The sequence below is a fragment of the Talpa europaea genome (genome assembly GCF_964194135.1).
Source record: "Talpa europaea genome assembly, chromosome: 7".
Lineage (NCBI taxonomy): Eukaryota > Metazoa > Chordata > Mammalia > Eulipotyphla > Talpidae > Talpa > Talpa europaea.
Genome location: NC_140074.1, coordinates 44,996,873 through 45,022,456, shown reverse-complemented (window position 1 = coordinate 45,022,456; position 25,584 = coordinate 44,996,873). Strand labels below are relative to the sequence as shown.

Genomic DNA, 25,584 nt, shown 5'->3' with positions numbered 1-25,584 from the left:
TGCTTTCTGTCATTTCTGTTGCTCTTCCCCAAATGCAGTATCGCTTAGCAGCATGATTGCTATTCCATAGTTTGTGATGTTACCACCTTAGCATCTGATCCTCGCTCCTCTGTGTCAGTTACTGTCCCTGTTAGTAGTTTGTTCTCTGAGTTGCCCCAGGATTGTTAACCCTCCTGTGCACTGACAGCAGCAAAGTGAGCTAGAATGTCCTATTTGGGACTGAGAAACATATGCAATGCAGGAAGTGTGACAACCATGTAAATGGTGAAAAATGGTGAGACTATAAACTTGGGTAATTCACTTAGGTTCAGAAGACCTCAGTTTCCTCAATTATAGACTCTGAGAGTAGGTCTAGAGACTATAGAGGAGGTCTGGATGGATCCTTTACATGAGGTTCAAAGTTCATGGACTTAGGAAATTTCACTATCAGTTTTTGGCTATCTTTATGTTTAAGAGGTTCTTAATTTCCTGTATACTTAACTATGTTATCCATTTTTCCCATTTATGATTTATTAATAGCTTTAATGAATTGTGAATGACAGTTTAATTAGATCATCCATGTATAATTAGGGCAACCATTTTTTTCCTAAGAGAATCTATTTTTCATTCCTGAGTATGTGGCTTACCTCTAACCTAGGTAATTGAGCATTGTAAACCATTTTCCAAAATAGGAAAGCTTTTCCTATCTTCTCAATAAACAAAACATTTCACACTTTCTTGAAAAGCCACATGTATAAAACATGGAGAGAAATTTTGGCCTAGGTTTTGCATGTAATCATAACTCAGACAAACATGACCTAAGGCAGTAAATTTAGTTTAGTGGTAGCAGAGCTGTGGAGGAGTTTTAAGAAAATCTGTTTTCTCTTTACTACTTATTTTCTTACTTTTTGCATAAAGCGACTTTACGGCCACTTTATCCGTTTTGAGTGCTAACTTTTCAAAGCTGGCTAGTAGATTTTCATTAAAGTGATCTTATCTCTTTTGTGAGGGTGCCACATTAAACATGTAAAAGAAAATCAACTTCATCTGATGGATGGCCTCCAGTTAATAGCAGAGGAACCATTTGTATTTGGCTTTGCAGTGTGTTTTTGTACTTACATTGGAGCATGGGTGTGCCTGATATTCTGGGAATTTATAATACTTAAAACAAATAAGGAAGTCCCACTGTGAAGACAGACTCAGGAGGAATCTGAAAGCTGGCAGACCTTTGTCCTTCCAGCTGCTTTGCTGAATTGTCATCTGTGGTTGGCCAAGACCCTCAACTTTGGGTTTGGAGTATCCTCCCTGAGCTGAATGACTCTCCCTCTTCTCTCACATCAACTTTTGATTTATGACCTCCCTGGAATGGCTTGTACAGTACAGTATTTAGACTCCAGACACCTGAATAATTCAGGTGTTCTTGTCACTCCAGTCTGGAACAGGTAATTGTGAAATTACAGTTACTTTAAAGAAACAATGTGTTCCATTATGTTCATTGATTATTTGATTGCATTTTATATAGTTAATGCCACACCAGGCAAGCTTTGTCAATACTTTGTTTTGTGTTACAGTGAGAGGCAGAATTTGAGGCAGTGTCTCAGCAGAAGAGATGGCAGTTGACAGGAATTAATATGAGTGGCCCCATGAAGCTCTATTTGTACCAAGTATCCTCCCCACTAGCCTGACAGAAGGGATCTCAGAGAATGGTTTGCCAGTGGTTACATTTAATTGAGGAATGAATGATTTGGTGTATAGCTAGAGAGGGTAGATGGGTTGATGATATTTAGATGGTTAGGTGCCTCTGGAGAATGTTGTCAACTTGCAACTTATATAGAGCTTTATGAAATAAAGCTTTACCAAATACCCTCTATTGGTGATGCTTTTAACTTCTGAATGAACTTAGGAAAAAGAGGAATGGAATCAGGTTGCCTTGTATGATGAAGGTTTGTAAAAACCTATTATGATAAATTTAAAATGCTACTGTTACAGTTTATGATTATGAAATAATGTATGTTCCCGTGTACTGAATTTAGAAGATACAGGAAAAAAAAAAAAAGCAAGCAAGCACTTAGTCTTGCCACCCAAGCAGATGCTAATATTTATGTGTCATTTCAGTTTGTTCAGCAGATTTTGAACAGGTATCATTTGTTACTACTGCTCAATTCTTTAATGTGTGATGAACATCTTCTTTTGCTATGAAATATTTTAAAGATATTTATGCATACAAGAGCTGGGGTACAGTCTAGAGATGTGGGGGGGGGAGGGTTGAGAGGATCCACCAGAGACAGAGTGGGGAACAGAACAGGCAGATTCACTGAAATACACTGCTGTAGGGAGCAGCAGGCGAGACAGGAGATGTCTGTTTCGCCATGTGGGTTTTTCTGGCTGGGCAGGGATCGAACTTGTGCTGCATAGGCTGCGGATTGCTTCATAGTACAGTGCTTACTTACCACTTGTGCCACCAGGGAGGCCCTGCTATGAAATATTTTTCTTAAGCATTCCTTTTTTTTTTTTTTAAGATTGATTTATACAAGAACCGAGTTACAGGCCAGATGCGCAGGAGGGTGAGAGGATTCACCAGAGACAGAATGGGGAGCAGAACAGGCAGACGAAACACACTGCTAAGGGAGCAGCGGGCAAGACAGGAGAGGTCTGCTTCACCATATGGGATACTCGCCGCCTGGCCGAGATTGAACCTGTGCTGCAGAGGCTGCGGACAGCTTCACAGTGCAGCGCTCAACAACCTGCGCTACCAGGGAGGCCCTAAAGCATTACCTTGATAGTTGTCTAATCTGATGTGGGACAGTCTTAAAATAAGACATTAGTCATTCTCACAACAAAGGTACTTGGTTTTCAATTTGCATTGTAGGGAAAACCAAACTTTAAAATGTGGACTAGTACAATATGGGCATGGGAGATTGATATAATGATAGATGCTTTGAGTTTAATTAGTCTGTCTCTCTTCTTGAAAGTATATGGAAATTATGGCCCACATTCATGTGATGGCTCAAAGTCAAACATTTTAATATTAAAAAAGGTGGTATTCATGTTTTTTTTTTTTTGGTCCATTATATCATATTATACTTTGCAAATATGATGTGTCTTACTTTCCTTTTCTGAAGACACATTGACTATGTGACCATATATACTGTAGTTAACTTCTCTGGGTATTTTTTGTGGTTGGTAGCTTGATTTTTAAGCTTAAGTCTCAAGATTTGGAAATAACCCAAGTACTCAACAATGGAGAAATGGATAAAGAAGATGTGGTATATATATATATATATATATATATATATATATATATATATATATATGCACACACAATGGAATATTCTTCATCTCTACAAAAAATGATGAAATCTTGCCATTTAATTGCTATGACAAATACCAGATGAGTTCACTCATTTGTAGAATATAAAGAAAACAAACCTTTAGATTCTGACAACAGCATGGTAGTTACCAGAGGGAAAGAGGTTGGTTGGAATTGGCAAAGGGGCTGATTGATTGGTGGTGTAGAGTGAATGGACATTTAGTTTTGGTGTGGTGAGAAAATGTTATCCTGGAACCAACACAATGTTGTAAACCATTTTCTCAATAAAAAACTTTTTATGAAGTGATGTTAAGGCTCCATTTTGGCTCTTGAAACAAACTCTGAGGAGGAGCCCTCTCTTAGTTTCTACAGATTAGGATAATCTTCAAATCTGTATTGACTTCAGAGCCTTTGAAGTCAGAGATGGGTTATGCAATACCAAATGTCTGTCATTTGAGGTGCTTGGCCTTTTGTGCTAATTGAAACTAGTGGAACTACTATAAATAATGATTTATTTATAAATATTTTTTCTGGGGCCTCCCTGATGACACAAGGGGTTAAGTCTCAGCACTATGAAGCTATTAGCAGCCATTGCAGTGTGGGTTTGATCCAGGCCAGGGAGCTAACCCATATGGCGCAGCAACCCTCTCCTGTCTCACCGGCTGCTCCCCTCAGCAGCGTCTTTCAGTAGATCTGCCTGTTCTGCTCCCCACTTTGTCTCTAGTGAATCCTCTCACACACACACACACCCCACCCTCACCTCACACACCTCTGGCCTACATCCCAGTGCTTGTATGCATAAATAAAAAAAAAATTTCTATACACTAAAAAGTCATAACTCTTAAAGCATGATCTGTTGTAGCTACTTTCAGTGTCTTTAATCAGCACTCATACATGTTCTTGTCCTTGGTAAACTTGAAGAACCTGAAACCCAAACAATTAAGTTGACTCACTCAGTTAGTCACATACTCAGTTAGTGACTAGATCCAAATGCAGTAGATTCCTAGAATTTGCAAAGACTGCTTAGAATTCAATTTAATAAATGCTCATTAGAAATTATAAAATAGAAAACATCACCTATTAACGCTAAACTAGCTATTGGTAAATGTGTGTAAGTGGCTTTTTTGGGGGCAAAATTATTGATGAACCTTTCTTCTTTAACCTCTACTGTATTAAAGGACCTAAGATCAAGGACTTCTTGTATTTAGTGGGGTTTGATTAATTTTTTTTTTTTTATATTTGCCAGGATGATTGGGAATGTCCCGTTATTTTTTTCTTCCTTTGATAAGAACAAGGGCTCATAAAATAAGTGTTATGATTTTAATCCAGCATGCCCATCACTTTATATTCTATCTGGCCAACCATTTTGCAAATGCATCATGACACTCATAGAGTAGAGTGATGGATCAGTGCAGAATTAATAAGAAAAACAATGCAATATGTTCTGCTAATGGAAGGCCATCTAGTAGAATCATTCCTTTATGTGATATTTGGTTACCCTTTAAGATTTTCCTGTGTATTTATTTTTATTCTTACAAAATTGGGTGTTGGGGAAGGGAAAAAAGGAGCTCAAAACCATCTCACTTTTGACTTCTTACTTAAAGACCAGTCAACTCTATCACTGATTTCGTTACCTCTATGATATAAGGCTTCTGTAAGGGAGTAGGATATATTTTTTTCAGTTTCTTTTTAACAACCCCTCCTTTTTTTTTCTTTTTTAGCAAAATGATAACTGTTAAAAAAATACAAATTAGCAAAAAAGAAGTTTCCCATCCCATTACCCAAAATTAATACTGTCAACACTTCATTGTAAGTCTTTATACCCTACTTATTCTACTTATAGATATGTGTGTTTTGTGTGTAAATTTTCAAGAACTGCTATGACGTATACATATAGAGTTGTAATCAGTTTTTTCCATTTCCATCATTATCACTAATATTTAGTAAAAGATAAAATATCATTTTCATGACTGCCATGTTTAATGTTTAGATTTTTTTTTTTAGAGCCATGTTTTATTTATTTATTTATTTATTTATGTTTGTTTGTTTGTTTGTTTATACATGCACTGGGTACAGTCAGAAGCGCGGGAGGGTGAGAGAATTCACCAGAGCCAGAGCAGGGAGCAGAGCAGGCAGAAGGACCGAAGTACACTGCTGAGGGAGCAGCGGGCAGCAGGAGGTCTGCGCGCCATGTGGGACCCTTGCCCCGGTGGCCGGGGAGCAGCCTGGGATCGAACAGGCACCGCAGAGGCCGCGGGCAGCTTCGCAACCCAATGCTCAACCGCTGCGCCACTGGGGAGGCCCTAATGTTTAGATTTTAATGATGTGTTTAATAAATTATAGGCTAACATCCTTTATAGCTAATATTTCCAAAAATATTTCCTTAAGAAATGTACCTAAAGGAGCCTTCCTGGTGGTGCAGGGGTTAAAAGCAGCGCTATCAAGCTATTACCAGTCACTGTAGCACAAGTTTGATTCCCTGGCTGGCCAGAAAGTGACCCCCATGGTGCAGCAGACCTCTCCTGTCTCACCTGCTACTCCCCTCAGCAGTGTATTTCAGTAGATCTGCTTGTTCCCACTCTGACTCTGGTGAATCCTCTCACACACACCCCCACCTCTGACCTACACCCCAGCTCTTGTATGCATAAATAAATAAATCTTTTAAAATTTTAATCAATTAATTTAAAAAAAGAGATGGACCTAAAAATGAAATACTAGTGACAGGAGTAAAATGCAACATTTTATGACTTGTTAATTTATTGCTAAATTTCCCTCAAAATCTGTAGCTCTTGTATTTCTGCCTGGGTGTATTGATGACAGTTTACCCCTGGATTTTTGAGTCCTCTTTACAATCATTTAAAAACAATCTTTGCCAACTTAACAAGTGAAAAAATACTATGTCATTGCCATTTGAACTTAAAATTTTTTTCTGATTGCTCTTTATTGGGAGATTTTTCTTTTTATATGTGATTTGCAAGTGCTTCTAATACATTTTACTATGAACTCTTTACAGCTTTTTGCAACTACTTTCAGTGTATTTTATCAGATTTTTAATGCATTGCTTATTATGGAAATTCATACTCATTTAAGAATTGTCATCAAGAACTGACTCAAAGATAAGTTTATGAAGTCTCCCCATTCTTGTGGGACTATTTTGTATATTATTACCTTTATAGAGTATTATGATTTTTGAAATGACCTAATTCTCCAGCATGGAGTTAGTCTCCTTATTTTCCTTTGTGATCACATAATAAGGCATGACCTAAAAAAGGCCACAGAATCTTTGATGCCAGTCACTTTCCTGACTTACTCTGTAGTGTAGGACAGTGAAAGTGCAGGTGGAGAAACAAATATCATTTATGAAATAAATGAAAATGAAATGAATATCATTTTATCAATGAATGAATATCATGAATATCATCAATGAATATTATCAATGCAAATGAAATAAATGTCATTTCCTTGACTCTGTAATAGGTGCCTTTAAGTGGTATTAGGGCTATGTGCTATCTTTTAAACTCGTTTTTGTTCATTGTCCTATATGCTCTACCTTTGCGCATCTCATCAGCTTTTTGTAAATGTTGTGATATAATTACTCCATTTCACTAAACCTTTAATGAGACACCCATATGTCTCAGTTGACCTGGGATACACATCTTGTCTTAGTGTAGTTTCTAGTGGTAGCCCCTTCACTTTCAAATATTGCCTGTTCAGGATAATAAGTGATATGGTCACCATAATGTTTAAGTAGCAGGACATCAGTGAGTACATAAAATTTGTAAAATTCAGTCAGAATCATTGATTTGGTTTTGAAAAAGTAACTAGGCTTCACACATGACCTGTTTTCTTTTTTCTTTTTTTTAAAGATTTATTTATTATTTATTTATGCAAGCACTGGGTACAGTCAGAAACGTGGGAGGGTGAGAGAATTCACCAGAGCCAGAGCGGGTAGCAGAGCAGGCAGAAAGACCGAGGTACACTGCTGAGGGGAGCAGCGGGCGGCAGGAGAGGTCTGCGCGCCATGTGGGCCCCTCCTCCGGTGGCCGGGGAGCAGCTGGGGATCAAACCGGAGCTGCAGAGGCTGTGGGCAGCTTCGCAACCCAGTGCTCAACCGCTGCGCCACTGGGGAGGCCCACATGACCTGTTTTCTTAATATGCAAAAGATTTCAGCTGCCCTGTCTTGAATACCCAGCATATTAGATTATAAATATACTCTTTATGGCGTATATAAAATATACTCTTTATATATTTTATACTGAAAAATTATTGACTCTAATTGGACAGAATAATTATTCAAAATTAAATTCCAGGATCATTCCCTATTCCCCCCAACTGATTGATGACTAATGATTTTGTTTAGGTTTTTAAAATTTTCTTCTTTGCTTTCACTGGTTTAGTTTATTGGTTTCTGGGGGTGAGTTGAGAGAAAAGGAGCATCTAATATTTTGGAATCACTTATGTTTTATACTGTTCCAGAGCGGTAAATTTTACAAGAACTTACACTGTACGTTTCAGACATCAGTTGTATACACTTTCAGTGTTTTCAGTTAACTTTAGTAAAAATAAATTAACTTTCAATAAGGTGACTGAAATATTTTTGGAGGAGGAAGGGAGTTGAAGAAACATGTTTAGTTCTTTGTGATGCAGGATTATACTTTTCTGATCAAACTGAAAGCACATGGCTCAAGCCATTGCATTATTAATAGAATTTGGAAATATACTTATGGCCCAATGGAGCTTCTGAGACGGCATATCATGACCTTTGCCATAAAAAGCTCTTGTATGTATTCAGCACTTTCCTTAGTCATGGGGTGAGGGATGCCTGATACAAAAGATGCAAAAGAGGAAAAGATGTAACACTGAGACATGGTAGGCTTGCTCTGTACCCTTGTCCCTCCCAGTGTTGCTCGGATGGGCCTCACCCACATCTCCTCTATTTGTCCTTTCATTTAGAGGTACAGTGGTTCTCATTTCTACTTCCCTGGCCTCCTCTACTCTTAGCACTGGATCAAAAGCCTTCTTGCACAAGCCGCTGTCAGGGTTGCTTTTCTCCCCTGTCTTGAACATATAGTGGTGCATACTTAGCATCATTTCCCTTCCACAGTCTCAGCAAAATCGTTTCTAGAAATACACTTCTAGCCTCTTCCTTGTCTTGGAAATGCATTTGGCAATGTGACACATCTGAAAGTGGCCCGTCAGCTTCAGGCTAAAAGAATTTTCTCCTTCTGAATCCTCTAATTGTGTTAAAGGCTCCCCATTTCCTCCATCTTCTAGGTTGGAGCTGTGGTGTTCTTCGTGACTTCTTTTTCCTACTCTGCCACATGCTGGATCCACACATGCCTGTTCTTTTTGGTATTATTCCAGTCTTTTTCCCACACAACTTCAGGCTTGTGCCTTTTGCCATAGCAATAGCTTTTGTTTTGTTCCCATTTGGTTGTCTGGTTTTTTCCCTTAAAACCTGAACTGTCCACTTATGATATGCCTCTTCTTATTGATTCCTGTGATGTAGTTGACACCTCCTCAGAGACTTTCATTGGTTCCTTGTAGGCTAAGTCAAATCTTAACTCTGTGGCATGTATTAAATGTGTTAATATGAAAGAGAACAAAACAAGTACAACAAAGCTCCCCACATACATATATACTTAGTAAAAGGAGAGAGTAAAATGCTTGCTGCCTTCAGCAGTAAGCTTTTAAAACTATTAATAAGTTGTCCAATATTTGGACAAGATAGATGTTTGGCAGCTCATTAAAGTTTCATTTAAAATATTCCATATGATGGTTGCAAATATTTGTGAATATGCTAAAAGCTATTGATTGTAAACTTTAATTGGGTTAATTGTAGATATATGAATTTTGTCTCAATAAAGTTGTTATTAAGAAAACTACCCATATTTTATAAAATTCCTGTACACCTGTTAAGGTAAAAATACAAACAATAATAATGGCTTAATCACCTTGGCTATAATATTTATTAAGAAAAATACATGATCAGGGAAAGTCTCTACCTGTATTTTAAACTTTGTATGTGGAATAGCTAGAATACTGTGATAATCATTCCATTTAATGGGCAATATGCTAATAGGCTTAAAAAAAGTCAGGGGTCTCCCTGGTGGCACAGGGGTTAAAGTTTCTGTGCTGTCAAGCTATTAACAGCCACTGAGGCATGAATTTGATAGCCAGGGAGCTAACCCTCATGGCGCAGCAGACCTCTCCTGTCTCGCCTGCTGCTCCCCTCAGCAGTGTATTTCAGTTAGTCCACCTGTTCTGTTCCTTGCCCTGTCCCTGGTGAATCCTCTCACCCTCTGCACCTCTGGCCTTTACCCCAGTTCTTGTATGCATAAATAAATAAAAATAAATCTTTAAAAAGTCAGTGGTGTTGGGCCTCCCCGGTGGCGCAGTGGGTGAGCGCTGGGTTGCGAAGCTGCCCGCAGCCTCTGCAGCGCCAGTTCGATCCCCAGCTGCTCCCCGCAGCCTCTGCAGCGCCAGTTCGATCCCCGGCTGCTCCCCGCCACCAGACAAGGGTCCCGCATGGCGCGCAGACCTCCTGCTGCCCGCTGCTCCCCTCAGCAGTGTACTTCGGTCGTTCTGCCTGCTCTGCTCCCCGCTCTGGCTCTGGTGAATTCTCTCACCCTCCCGCGCTTCTGACTGTACCCAGTTCTTGTATAAATAAATAAATAGATAGATAGATAGATAGATAAATAAATAAATAAATAAATAAATAAAATAGATAAATAAATCTTTAAAAAAAAAGTCAGTGGTGAATGTACTTGAGAAACCAGAGGTAGACAATTGAATGAACAAGTCATTATTCTAGTGTGAGCATTTGGCTAAAGTTTTAAATTTTTTTAACCCTTGCCATAACTGTCTCTCTCCTCAGTAGTTTTACAAATGCCTGGAAAGTTCACTCCGCTTAGCAAGATCTCATGATTCAGTATTTCCTTTTTTAAAATTTGTTTTGTTTTTATATTTTTCATTCTGTTGATATATATCTGCCAACTTCTTTATTGGTTCAAGTAAGCCAGTGCTATCTAGGTCATGCAAGCTTTCCTTAGAGACCTTAATGACTTTTCTACCTTTCTGTGATGAAATATTTCAGGGAAAATGTTGCACATAAAATACGTAGTTTCCGGTTATTTCATTTTTATTCAAACTACACAGCCTCCAAATGATATATTGAACTGTTATTAGGTCTTTTTGTAAGAAAACATATCAGAGTGTATACCAGTATAATTTGGATAACATTTATTGAGTCATGTAACCTAAACCAAGACCTATTCCATGAGCCATACATTAATTTGCGTTATGTCTTTCTTTCCCATTAACTCTTATTTTGTTTGTTTCCTGTAACAGTTCCATGTATTGTGTGGCAAGAAGAGAGACTCAGTTTAAATTGAGGGTAATTATCAGTCAAATGGTAGGAAGTCATCATATGTGCAAGTCTTACTAAAACATTAATAAGATGTATTAGTGTGTTTTTCTCTAATTTTACTTCGTCAGAGAACAAATCTGTTTATAAGATTTTTTAATTTCCTGCCTGCTGGTAATATATTTCCGGGTATGATCCTTCTAAACAAAAAAGGGGTTAAGAAGCTTTATTTCCATGAGCAGCTAACTTAAGAGTAAGGAACAAGGAACCTCTTGTTTAATTGAGAGTCAAGTTGACAATTACTATTTCTGAAAAAACTGGAGGGAAAAAAAGTGGAAGGGAGAGATCCCTGCTCTATTGCCATTCTCTTGCATGTCTGTTAATGTCACTGGATTGAATGCTGAAGAAACATGGTGATTGGGTAAAATACAGGACAAAAATTAATGAAACAAGTCATAAGGAGTCTCCTTAATGGGCTTGTCTTGACATCAATTGGTAGTGTGTGCCAGAGGTTGCCCCTTTCTCTTTGGATGGCACATGGGAATGCCCAATTAGCATCAGTGGATCTCTTTGCAGTGATTCAAATCTAAAAGAGCCAGGGGCACCTTACTTCCCTATCTTCAAAGTCTTTGCACATTGGAAAAAAAAAAAAAAAAAAAAAAGGATCACTCTCTCCCACCCCGCCAAACATGGGTAAATGTTCTAACTTTTTAAAAGAGCTGAATCTTAAAAGTTATTCTTTTTTTATGCTTCTAAGGGAAGTGAGAACCAAAATGATTTCCTGATGCATCTCTCCATGGCATAGTTGTTGAGTCCTCCTAAATTAGTCATTTGGAAATGATTAGTTTTAAGAGTCTTTGCTGGGTGGTGTTCGTGCTAATATTCAGAACCCCTAGCAGGTTCTATGGCTTTTTATCAACACCAACATTACTACTTAAAATGTGAACAGTGCATAGTTTGGCTTGTTTGTCTTTTTTTTAACTACTATGTTCTTTTTAAGAAGAGAGAAGTATTTCTCTAAGCCTAGTTTTCATTTTAATTAACTCTCAGTTGCCACATGAGCAGCAGACTTCTGAAATTTTTTACTAGCTCAGTAACTCTTCTACATAGTAGATCCACTGAGTCTTGTTTTCCATAACACATTCTATCTAGTTTCATGCATCCTAGGCAGAGTGGGAACATATACAAGTACTTCTTAGTATTCCTGGTGTCATTATTTGGAATATTGAGGTGATATTAGCTCAAAAGGCATGTGATGTTCTATAATCTGAAACCCATGCCTTTTGAGACAGCCCAGATTGTTGCTCCTCTTAATTGGAGCAGTGCTTACTTGTTCCCTGTAGCACCTTAATTCCCCTTCCTCAAAAGATAATTAATTTTAGAGGCTCAAAGAGCCACATGAGTAAAAAAAAAAAAAAAAAAAAAAAAATTGGCATATTAACCTTGAAAGAAGACTGCTGCAAGTTTTAGTCAACCCACTTAAAATAATATTTGAATACATAGGAAGTCATAGATTTTTTTTTTCTCTTTTTGCCTCATGAGAAATATAATGAATGGCTTTTTAATGCTGCAAAACATACAGGAAAGCAAAATAATCATAGAATCTGAGAGCTGCAAGGAACCCTTGCGTTTATCCAGGCTTCCTCACCAGCTCTCAGAGACCAAGGGAGCAAGTGTGAATGGCTGTCCCAGCATGGCCAGCTTCTGGCACCCAGGCTCCTGTTGATGCTCTTCCCATACCAACACCTGCCTGTGGCTCCTCTCTTGACAAATGTGAAATGAGGTGGAAAATGATATTTCAGTTCCATCCTGGGCCTTTCCTCCACTACAGATTTAATTTGTTGCTTCTCTTGAGGGAGGCCATAGAGCCATTCTATCTTGAGGAGGCATTTACTCTAAGGTGGCCTTCAGAGTGCTTTCCAAAGTGTATCTCATCATTTCCCTCCCAGTGTGCTTTCCAAGTATGCTGTTTATACTTCAGTGTAACCTAAAGTCTGGACCATTTACATTTATGTTTTTTTACTGTCTAAATAACTAATGTTAAAAATCTGGGGGGGGCCTCCCCTGGTAGTGCAGCAGTTGAGCACTGAGCTGCGAAGCTGCCCGCAGCATCTGCAGCACCAGTTCAATCCATGGTGGCCGGCAAGGGTCCCACATGGCACGCAGACCTCTCCTGCCGCGCCCGCTGCTCCCCTCAACAGTGTATTTCATCAGTCTGCCTGTTCTGTTCCCCGCTCTGGCTCTGGTGAATTCTCTCACCCTCCCGCACTTCTAACTGTACCCAATGCTTGTATAAATAAATAAATCTTTAAAAAAAATCTGTGGGAGGGGCCTTCCTGGTGGCACACGGGGTTAAGCACAGCACTATAAAGCTTTCCGCAATCACTGCAGCATGCGTTCAATCCCCAGCCAGGGAGATAACCCACATGGCGCAGCAGACCTCTCCTGGCTCACCCGCTTCTCCCCTCAGCAGTGTATTTCAGTCAATCTGCCTGTTCTGTTCCCTACTCTGTCTCAGGTGAATCCTCTCACCCCCTCACCTCTGATCTGTGCCCCAGTGCGTGTATGCATAAGTAAAATAAATCTTTTTAAAAAATCTGTGGGAGGATATTTATTCTGAAGGGCTTTAGCTTCTGAAAATTTGTTGTTATTGGAACTTGGATTTTTATGGTATTTTCATGCATTCCAAACAGTGCTCTGAAGACCCAGACTTCCCAAATGAAGTGTGCCTATTGCAGTGTGCCATGTTATAAAATGTGTGTATGTGTCTGTCGAGAAAGTTTGAAATCATCTTACATGAGGAATATTATCTCATAGGAAATAATACTACCTGGTTTTGCAGTCTGCTCTCATCCACAAGCATAAGGACCTCAGTCATAGCTGTGCCTTTGTTGGAGACTTAGAGAATGTAGGACACAGATGATTTTCATGAGTTTCCACCACATCAATGCTGTAGGCTTTTTAGGTGTAAAAAAAATGGTTCTTGGAATGAATAAGTATTTCACACTGAACTTGTCTCTACCCAAATCTTTTCCTCTTTAAGCTTCTCTGAGAACCTAAGACCTCCATCCATCTAGCTTTTCAAACCAAAAATCTAGGACTGAATGGTGTTTTATCTCCTTTCCTTACTACCTACTTATCTATCTCCAGAGTGATTCCAAAAAGTTCCACTTTTCTCCATCATATCTCTGCCATCCTGATCAAGACTACCTTCCTCGGGCCTCCCCGGTGGCGCAGCGGTTGAGCGCTGGGTTGCGAAGCTGCCCGCAGCCTCTGCAGCGCCGGTTCGATCCCTGGCTGCTCCCCGGCCACCGGAGGAGGGTCCCACATGGCGTGCAGACCTCTCCTGCCGCCCGCTGCTCCCCTCAGCAGTGTACTTCGGTCCTTCTGCCTGCTCTGCTCCTCGCTCTGGCTCTGGTGAATTCTCTCACCCTCCCGCGCTTCTTGACTGTACCCAGTTCTTATATAAATAAATAAATAAATGTTTTAAAAAAAAAAAAAAGACTACCTTCCTCTTTTGCTTGGATTATTGAAATGCCTTACTGACTTGTCCTACAGTCCATGCTTGGCATAAGTCAAACTCCACTGTTGCCCTGGTTAAAGTTCTCCAGATCTGTCAGTGCACTTAGAATAAAATGTAAACTTGTTTCCTGAAATACAACACCTACAGTGACCTGACCTCTGCCTTATAGCCAATGCTTTTATTATCTCCTACTCCTTTTGCCAATGTCTATTCTGCCTTGGCTGCACCGTTCCTCTATCTCCAACATGCCAGCCAAACTTGTTCCCACCTTGACCTCTACACTGGCTGGTCCACTGTCTAGAATGCTATTTCCTTCTAATGTTCTGTGAATCTTAAATCTTCAGAAATCAGTTTAATGCACCTTCTTGGAAAGACTTTTCTCAGCCTCCTAAATTAATCACTAGATCACTGTTTCATTAACCTTTAATTCTTTAATACATAGCAGCCATCTCCATCTAATTTTTTATTATTTATCCACTTGTCTGTAACCTGCCTTTCAGACTTGTTTGTTATCTTTGTGAAAGCAAAGATTTTATGTCTTTGATACCTAGAAGAATATCTGGCAAGTACTATACATCCAATAAAATTACCAGTACATCATTCATTCTGAAAGTCTCCAGTTTATAATATTTATAAATATTGAGATATGGGAGATGATTTTCTCAGTTATTTTGGGGGGTGGAGAACTAGAATCAGGGTTGAGAGCAGGGTGAGGTGACTAAGGTTCTTGCTGTGGATACACAATTTTGCAGTTTCTAATGCAAATACAGCACAGCGTAACTGTTGTGATCCTTTATTTAACATTGTTTCACTTTGTTCATCATGGATTTTTTGCATTAAATTTGATTTTTTAATATTGCATTAAAATATTTCTCTTAAAAAATATTTCTCTTAACTGTATCTCTCCCACCTACTTGTCTCAGACTGTTGTCATTTTCACCTTTAATTTTGCAGTGTAAATTACAACCAGCATTTACTGAGTATTATGTACCAGACATTGTTCTTTACTTATATTAATTTACTGAAAACTTAGAGAACTAGAAATTAGGGAATGGTGTTTACAGATGAGGCAAACTGTTGAGAGGTCAAATTACCCATGGTCACAGAGTTACAAAGAGAAAATGTCAGGATGTGTATGCAGAATTGGTCGTGTAGGTGAAAATAGACTTATAAAGTGGGAGAAAGATTGAGATGGTGAACATCCTGGCAGGCTCTCTCTAATATTCTTGAAAGGCCTTTCAATAAATGTGCAGTGAACCAGAAACTATTCTCTCTCTCTTTTTAAAGATTTATTTATTTATGCATACAAGAGCTAGGGTGTAGACCAGAGGTGCATGGTGGGGGTCAATGAGAGGATTCACCAGAGTCAGAGTGGGGAGCAGAACAGGCAGATCTACTGAAATACACTGCTGAGGGGAGCATCGGGCGAGACAGCAGAGGTCTGCTGCGCCATGTGGGTCACCTCCCTGGGTGGCCGGGGATGGAACTTGTGCTGCGGTGGCTGGTGGTAGCTTGATAATACTGTCTTTAACCACTGTGCCACCAGGGAGTCCCCTAGAAACTCTTCTCAAGGAGGGAAAGGCTTATCTGTTATTTGCGTAGGGAAGGGTGTGTGTGTGTGTGTGTGTGTGTGTGTGTGCAAAGGAACAGAAGGAATGTGTCAGTGAGATGCTTGAGTAGGCTCAGCATGCTTGTCTATGTTATTGATCTCCATGGGAGCACATTAGGGACATGAAAAAACCCACACATTTGGATCAAACATTGTTGTGTTTAGAAATACTCTTGTGACAACATGACATTAAAGATTAGAATGATTTGGGGAAGTTTTCAAATTACTACAAATTTACCGAATACCACCATAATGTGTAGGTTAAGTGAAAAACATAAAACCATAAAAGCTATAATAAAATTTGTGTTTTGGGGACTTTTGAAGTACATAAACTGGTTAAAGAAATCATGAAGGAAAACAGACGAAATAATTAAATCCAGTTTTTAAGTTTATACCAGTTTGCCAACAAATAAAAATGATGAGTTAGGGAAATATTTGTAGTCAACAATTCATTTAGTTTTTAAAACTCAGGAATGATCAAGAAAAAGTCAGTCCTTAATTAAAAAATAGACAAGTTTATAGAAGAAATTCAAATGATAAACTAGTTCATTAGTAAATGTGAAGTGTATCATACTTATAAATAATAAACCAATTTAAAATAAGGACTTTGTATCTCAAATTGTAGGTCTTAAGTAATTTTAGTGTGGATTAAAAAAAATGGGGAAAAGAAGTGTCTGGTGGGTGTGGCAACTTGTATAATTTCATGATATATTCCTAAAAATCTCATTTATACTGCTTTCACCTAATAACATTTCTATGATGTTCTGAGGAGGTAGAGATTCAGGCAAAGATTTTTCTTCAGGGATGTTTATCACAACTTTATTTATAAATAGAAATTCTTAAAATGTGTTATGACAGGGGAATTGTTAAATCATCACACATCCTTATGGTGGCCTTTCAGTCATTGTTAACTATTTTCTGAAAAATAATTGGCATTGTGGAATAATTGCCACAATATGTTAAGTGAAAAAATAGTGATACAGTATTATTTCAGTTTTATTTAGAATAGAATAAGGGTAATAGGCCTTTGCCTCGAAAAGGAAACTGGAAAGAAATAGACCAAAATGTTAAAATTTTAACAATTTTGAATACTCTTCTATTTTTCTGAATTTCCTGTAACAGATATTTGTGACTTTCATAAGTTGGAAAAATGTTATAGAAAGTTTATGACGACATAAGAGGAGGAGCCCTGGACAGACATGAGTTGGGGGTAACTGTAGTCCATTTTCTTGCTTTCTAGTTGATAACAGCAGAACTCCTAAATGAGCCACTTTTTACCCTATTTAAGTGTGTTCAAGACATCTCAGCTTTTTCTCTGAACATGCCCAGAGCCAGAATAAGGTCAGCATGTCCTCTTGGAGGTGGAAGGGATTGGGGAGATTGGGGAGGTTGACTGAAAGTGACTTCTTAAAGTTTGATCATGGAAATTCATGTAGACAGCTGTTCTCCAAGCTACACCAATGTTTTTAAAAATTAAGATATAGTTCACAAATTATAAAACTGACCCATTTAAAAGTATGCATTTTAATGCTTGCATTTTTTCTATATTTAGAAGATTGTGCAACCAGCTGATTGTAATTTTCAATACATAGGTGTTACTCTGGATACTCCATGGTAAAATGGACATTTCAAGAAAAAAAAATGCTCTAGTGTTTGAGTGTCTTTTGGAAACATTATCAGGTATCTACCTAAGGAGTTTACCACTTTGAAAAGCCTAGGGCTCAATGATCTTCCGGGCATTGTCAATGAATTGCATTTCAGGTATTTTGTCTGCCTGCTTTATAAACTGGGTAAGTTATTAATAAGCCTGGTTACTACTAACTTTTCTGTCTATTCAGTCTCTACTCATAGTTGGTGATACTAAATTCAGTTATTTCTGTATGCTACATTTCAAAAAACATCTAGTATCTCCTGCATCCCTACTGGAGACTTGAGATAAAGGGTTAAGTATTCCCATCCTTTGCTCTTAAAAACCTTATAAGGAGAAGTAGTTATGTTGAGTTTGGTATCAGAGCTGCTCATTTCCAAGTGCAGTTTCACATTTAAGTGGTGGAAAATATAGAGAAGACAGAATACATGTATTTGAAAGTATATTGCCCAGAATGTGGACAACACATGGATTGTGTTTTCAATCAGTGTTATTAAAGTCACTTTTATCTTCGTGAAATTAATTCTTTGCAGGTGTGGGTTAATGATGTGCTTGTGACTAGAAAATTCCTCCTTGAAATTTCTGGTTCTACTTTATTCAAGTTTATGTGGAAGTAGCCCAATTTCAGCTTTGGTGGCTGACTTTCCATATTTCAGAATCTCAGCCTAAACCAGTGGACCTTAAGTAGTTACTTGAATTATAATTCAGTTCAGTGAGACTTTTGCTTGTTCTTAGCTGTTCTTCATCTGGGTGCTAGCCAATCAAGCAGGAAGGGCAAGGGGATTTAGCCCGAGTCTTCACATTAATTTAAGGCCTCAGATGTAGCTTTCTGATGGTCTGACAATATCTCCAAATACAGTCATAAAAGGCACTGACAGGATGAAACGAATATATTCATTGTACAACTTTAAATTCCACAGCTTTTATAACTCTGCTCTGGCATTTCTATTTTCCTGGGAACCTAAAAAAAAGTGGCAGCAGTGTGGGTCTCCCTCAGTCTGTAAGAGACCCTGAGAAGGTAATTTTCTGCATCCATTTCAGGATAAAAGGAATAAATCATGAAGACCTTTGAAATTCTTGCAATCCAGTGTTCAGTGATTGTTTTCTAAGGCCCTTGTATGGAAATTGGAGATACCAGTCTCCCTCAGGGAAGTAAGAGTAGCCACTGACATTTCTAGGGCAGTGAGTAATATGTATGCATATGTGAATTGTACTTTGAACTCTTGATGAAAGTGTGATCCAAGAAGCTAACTTAGGTGCGAGAGAAGGAATCTGTGAATCCATGATTGCTTTCAACAATGAATGGTAGATAATTCATTGCCATTAAGAAGCTAATATATTACTGGATTTTTTTTTTTTTCACTTCATCATTTATACTTCATCAGTCTTTTTTTTTTTAAGATTTATTTATTTATTTATACAAGCACTGGGTATAGTCAGAAGCATGGGAGGGTGAGAGAATTCACCAGAGCCAGAGCGGGGAGCAGAGCAGGCAGAAGGACCAAAGTACACTGCTGAGGGGAGCAGCGGGTGGCAGGGGAGGTCTGCGCGCCCTGTGGGACCCTCCTCCGGTGGCCAGGAGCAGCCGGGGATCGAACCGGCCCTGCAGAGGCCGCAGGCAGCTTTGCAACCCAGCGCTCAACCACTGCGCCACCAGGGAGGCCCTATTACTGTATTTTAAAACAATCATTTCAGGTAGATTGTGGGATAAGAAAAACTGACCTGCCTTTAGAGACTAACAGAAAGAACTGTTTACAGATTATATCATATAAACCTGCAGAATAATCTGTAAATGAAGAGATGCTTAGTATGTGTAGACTATATAGACTAAATAAGGATTTGTGGCAGAGGCTCTATGTGGATGGAGAGCCTCGTGTTGAAATGATCTTGACAAAGTCAAAATGGAGGCATCAGAGTGCGTGTGTGTGCGTGTGTATGTGTAGTTTACAAAGTGATACGGCCCACAGTAGGATGTTAAATTCATACTTGACATTTGTTCTGATGGAAGAACATCTGAAAGGAACTTGGGATTATTCTCTGTGCTTTGTCCTGATGCAGTGGGTAGAGATGAAAAAAAAATTATCCTTCAAAGCCAATTATGCATGCCAGATAAAGTGGCCTTTTAAATAGCATGATTCTTAAACAGTCTCGGTTCTTGTTGTTTGATGAACTGGGATAAGAAAAGGCAGAGTACTTGCCTAAAGGTACAAATAACTTTTCTGGGAAAATTTTTCAGCCATATTTATAGAGACCATTGAAGGAGAAAAATAGTTTTGTGGGACTCACACCCTTGCATGTGTTGATGCACTTATTAAAGTTATTACGTGTTTTATTCGTGATATATTTAAATTGCAATAGAAAGAATGCAGGACATTTTATGTAAGGTTTCAATGCTAGATTTTTTTTTTTATAAGTCTTACAGTTTTTGTTGTATGGATGTTTTGTCTACTTTGTTAAGTTAATCCTAGATTTTTAATTCTTTTTGATATGATTGTAAATGGGATTTTTACAAATTTTTTTGAGTTTATTGTTTGCATATAGATATACAACAGATTTTTATATAACCTGCCACTTCACTGTACTGATTTATTCTAGATTTTTTAGTGCAGTGTTATGGTTTTCTCTGTATTTTGTTATGTCATCTGCAAATAGTGATAATTTTATTTTTTTCTTTCCCAATTTGGATTTCTTTTATATATTTTTACAGCCTAATTGCTCTATTCAGTACTTCTGTACTATGTTGAATAGTAGAGATGAGAGTGGACATCCTGTCCTTTACCTGATATTAGAGAAACAACTTTCAGTTTCTCATCATTCAATGCTAGATTTTGTTTTATCAAATGGTGTTGAAACAGCAAACTTGTATTTTTTTAGCTAGGTCGAGTTATTTACCCCTGTTTTATGAAAGAGCTTAGTCACGACTGGATTCACAAAGTGATCTAGTATTAGAAAAGTCTGCTTTCATTCATTCAGAGATAGAGAATTGTGAAGTTCTTATATTTTTTTGTGTGACCTTAGGAAAAAGAATAGTTTTATATAATTTGGGAATGACTACTTCTGTTTTTTTTACCTAATATTTTTTCCCTATCAATCATGAGTAGATTGTTCATATTCAAACCCTGAGAATATTGTGTAAGTCTATTCAAACAGGAGAAGAGCATGAAATTTGGCTTATGCATTTGTTAGAATAGTTCTTATATCTCCATGATAGAATTCTTTTTTTTTTGAATTAAGAAATTGAATGTTTTGATAGATTGATGTTTTAGTCCATATACTTTCTTTTGGCCAAATCTAACATTAGTACAGAGCAGTATTTTTAATTGATTGTTTTTATCAATCCATTTAATGGCACAGCTCTTCTCTTTAATGAAACCTACACTTTGAATTTGCTAAATTTACATAATGATACCAAAGTGAGTACATTAATTCATGAATGGCCTTACAACAGGTTAATTTTAATCAGGCATTTGGAAAACAACACTAACATTAAAAATTAACCGCCATTAATTGAAGTAGTTGTCAGAAGTTGAAAATTAGTTTAAATGGACAAAATTTGGGTGTCCTCAAAGCCAGTGTGAGGCATTTTTAGACTGTGGGCACAAGTTAAATATCCTGAGCTGTGGGTGTGATGTCAGGCTTGAACTGGACAGCTGAATACTGGCCTTAAGCCCTTGTGCTGTGTTCATTACTAGCCCTGTCACCTGAGCCCTGGTGCCTCACCTCTGTCTGGCCTTTTGTGTGAAATGAGGAAAAAGAAATTTTTCTTGCTGATTTTTGACAGGTTAAAGTGATGTGTATTGCAAAATGTTTATAAAGGCCAAGTGAATAGGATTGAATATACGTTCTTTGGTGTTCCTTTGTAAGAGAAGGGGCAGACTGAAGGGGCAGTCCCACTGAGATGTGGGTCTTGAAGTGTGTATGTGTGTTAGCTGCACATGTGTAAACTCTGGGGAACAAGGGCTGTATTTGTTAGTGCTTCGGAGGACAGTCAGGAGTTCTGGCTTCTATTTGCGCTGTTACTTCTTTATCAATATTGGTCTTCAGAAGAGTGTTCTGAGAGCACTATTTTCTTGCCTTGCCTATCCTTTGTTTTACTAAATTTCTTGGCTGAAATATATGGCAAACTCCAACTGGGTGACTGAAGAGAGTTCTATAAAGGGACCCTTTGGGGTATAGGTAAGGCCAGTAAGGGCCAGCGCAGTATCCCGGGGCTACTAACTAGGGTGGAGGAGCACCAGACATCATCAGACACCAGAAAGAGTGGCTGTATGGAGAGGCCCGTGGTGCAGGAGCTATGGCTTTTTGAACAGGACAGTGTTGGAGGGAGGGAGCTGGCAGGGAATAAATGCCCCTTTCTCATTCTCCTGCTCATTGGTCTTTTCCTGAAAAAGACCTAGTACTGGAGAGGTGTTGATATGAAATCCTTGCTGGTCAGCTTCCTGGAGTACCAAGCAAAATAAAGAAATGAAGAGAAAGGATCCTTGGGTATGGCTACAGAAACAGGAAAATTTCCTATTTTAGACTTGATTTTTGGATTCTCTCTCTCTTTTTTAAAGCTTCTCATTTCTCCTTAGTCATTCATCATACTATAATGTGCCTCTGTTTGAGGTCTTCCTAAGATGCCCAGGGCTTAGTGACTGGATCCAGAGAAGAACCAGATATCAACTGCTCTAGCTTAATGTGACTTACATGAGCCTCAAGCCAATGTAGTGTGTGTTTTGTTACTTTTTCTTTTAATTTTTTTTTTGGGGGGTGGGGAGCTAAATGTGCCAAAGCTTCTCTGCTAGCAAAGAGAAGGGGGTCTTATTGCCTGATTCTTTCACCTTCTATACCATTAAACTCACACATGATGATTTCTTCTTGTTTTTATTGTGAAAAAAGCACAGAGATTCTGATTTGATGATTATATCTATAGTTGGATCCTTAAGAGCAAGCTGTTGGCTCTGGGGTAGATAACAAAGAAGTCTGGAATTTTCCCCTGTGTACTTCAAGTTGCTTGGGAGAGTAAAGATAGTACTGTCTTTCTATAAATTGTTAATTGATAAACAATTTTGTAGCTTTATTTCTGTAAGAGATGATACCTTTTGGGTACTTTTTGTGTTTTTCCAATATGGTTGAGATTTTATAATATTCATTCTAAACTGGATTAACCTTGTTAAAATGGGTCAGTAATATTTACATTGCAGTGGTAATTTTATATTTCAAGGCACTCTAGATAATTTTATTAAAAATCAAATAAAAATGATCTAGGCATAGGCAACTGCAGTCCTGTAGGGCTAGAAATTGTCACATTGTAACTGAGTGTTCTGTGTTTGCCAGGACATCTGCAGTCACTTAAGAGTGCTTCTATGAAATCTGTAATACTTATTTGAATTTTTTGGTGGTTGTTTATAAAGATAGTAATGAAATCCAACCACCGGAAAAATAAAATGAAATTAGTGCAGATGTTGTATTTCTAGTTCCTAATTCTTCTCTGCCTTAAAAAAAAAAAAAATGCCTTGGCAATAGGAAATGGCAGTAAGGACAATGGTGATAAAGTCTTCTGTGTTATTATTACATTCCTTCCTATTTATTGTCAAAATAAACGCTTTTGGGTTTTTCCTTACATTGCTAGGGAGAGACAGAAATTTACTATTTTTAAAATCTCAAGGAAAATTGAAAGAACTATTCAGAACTGAAGTGACATAGGGAAAAGCACTTCCATTTAGAAATAGAGTTCTTAGATTTATAGTTTTAGATTTGTGTTAGAAGAAATGTTGTCATTCAGTGGACTATTTTACCTTTCCTTCTTTCTGTGGGTACTTGTGACTGTTAGGGATTACTTTCAGGTTTATGTAACAGAAAAGGAATAGTGAAGAAAGGAAAAGTGAGACATCAAAAAATTGTATAGTCACAGTAAGTTCCTCTATCACTTTATTTGTCAAGAATGGGCAGATGGAAGGGGAGTCTTTGTGGGTTTTCTGCATTCTGTAGTTCCTTAGACTAATTCAGCCAGCCCAACTCCCTCGATGTAAAAAAAGTGGATTCTTGCTATCCAAGAAAATCCTGATTCTTACCTGCGTACTATTTATCCTTTATACCTCATTTTAAAATAATAGAACATTGTTTAGAAAATTTTAGTCATTTTTCTCTTATCTTCTGAATGGCATTTGTGTAGTATAATTTCCACATCTAAATCTTGACCAAACAACCCTGCCTCCTAGAAGTGTTTCATTTATTCTCCAGCAAAGAGCTCTATCAGGTGTTTACTCTGTTAAGAGATACTGTTTTCATTGTGTTTCTTATAAGATACATGGTTATTAATCACTATCAAAATTTCATGTTGAGTGACTTCAAGGATGTGACCATGTTTTTAAGTTCTGTGACTGAAATGTACTTCCATTGCTCTGCTTTTGCTGGGTGTTCACTATGGTTGGTGTTTCCATCTCTGCCCTCCTGGGATGTTCCTCAGCTGTCTCCTTGGGACTGTCAAATCCATGCCACCATTTGTAGCTTAATTGTCTGTGAGACTATAAGAAGGTGTCATCGTCTGATGTATTTCTGTTTTCTATCTTTCAGGGACGGGAGAGAGTGGCAAGAGTACATTTATCAAACAGATGAGAATCATTCATGGGTCGGGATACTCTGATGAAGACAAAAGAGGCTTCACCAAGTTGGTCTATCAGAACATCTTCACAGCCATGCAGGCTATGATCAGAGCCATGGACACACTCAAGATCCCCTACAAGTATGAGCACAATAAGGTAAGTGTGGCTCCTTATGGGAACCTCTGGCAAAGCACCCCCAGTGCAGATGTCTTCCTGTGTGTGGCATGCACAGTGGGCCTTTGAAATGTACATTTTTCATCTCATCCTAAGTGGAATTTTTAATGGTTGTATAAGTTATTTATGGATTTTTTTTTCCTTAAATATTTAAAGTCACATCTATTAAAAAAATTGGGGCTGTGTTCCTAGTGATATCAGTGGAAGACATTTGTTTTGAATATGTTTGCCAGTAAATATACAAATTTATAAAATTTAGGTGTACTGATTACATTAGGAAGAGAGTTTGTAAGTTTAAGATAAATTGACCAAAGTGAGGGAATTCTGAGAAATGGCAGTGGCCTTGATCAACCTCCCAGTCTCTGTGCTTCCTTGTAAAAAGAACGAAAACAGCTCAAGACCATTCTGTCCAGTTTAATTTTGGATTTCGTGACTTCCTTTTAGTAGTATCATAGGCTTAATTTTATTTCAAAATAGGCCCATCTGTCATTTCCAATAACCTTTCAAACATGTTTCCCTGCAATTGTGCTAAAGTAATAGAAACTTCTAAAATCACTTGAGAAGGATTAGGAAAAAAATCTCTTTCCAGTTTTTTAAAAAACAAGCAAAGTTACCAAAAATCAGTAGTATTATCTCTTAGTTGAAATAGAAAACCAGGGGTGAAAACAAATGCTGTAATTATTCATCTTCCAAACATTATATCATTAGATGCATGTGATCAAATAAGGTTGGTACATCTGAGGCGGCTGCACTCTTGAGTTTGTGTTGCATTTGTCCTGAAGGAACCTCATGGGCAAGGACTGGATTGCACCAGAGAATGATGTAGTGACGTTTTTGCTGAAGAGCCCATCTGAGAGAAGGGGAATTATTTGGAATTTGGTACAAATTTATATTTTGCTTTTTTCCCTTCTTATTCATTAGTACGCACAACCACTGATGAATGCAGTGGTTTTTGTCCATAGATGCTGATGTTAGAGTAACTGGTAAAACGGTACCTTTTGTTAACAGAACACTATATTTGCACCTGCAATTATTTTAGAACCTTCAATCAGAACTTTTGTTCTCTCAGTGCTCTTGCTAATCTGCTCAGGGATATTTCTATACCAGGATCAATAGGTAATAACAAGAAACGGGTATGTTCAGTGTGACTCATAAGCTGAGATTTAACTCACAAAAATTAATCTTAGCTAAAATAAAGCACTATATACCTTCACTTCTGTTACCATCTAGAAGCTTCTAAATATAATAACTCTTAAAACCAGATACTTTTTTTTCTTTGAAATTAACTGGCTGTTTCTTATCTAATTGGTGCTCTCACACTTAGTTTTTCTGTAGCAGCAAGAGAATCTCTCTGCAAGAAGAGAATGTCCACAAATAATCCTACTCTA

The 25,584-nt window shown here is 38.0% G+C and overlaps 1 protein-coding gene across 1 annotated transcript in view; it reads left to right on the top strand.

Moving 5' to 3' along the window:
- The window catches only part of LOC311174419 (guanine nucleotide-binding protein G(q) subunit alpha), a gene marked incomplete at both ends in the record, with an annotated part of 282,309 nt that overhangs the window by 80,214 nt on the left and 176,511 nt on the right, over positions 1–25,584 (top strand). Inside the window, one exon of the mRNA XM_084238766.1 lies at positions 23,994–24,178. Within this exon, the coding sequence (XP_084094892.1) occupies positions 23,994–24,178 (185 nt within the window). The remainder of the gene's footprint in view (positions 1–23,993; positions 24,179–25,584) is intronic.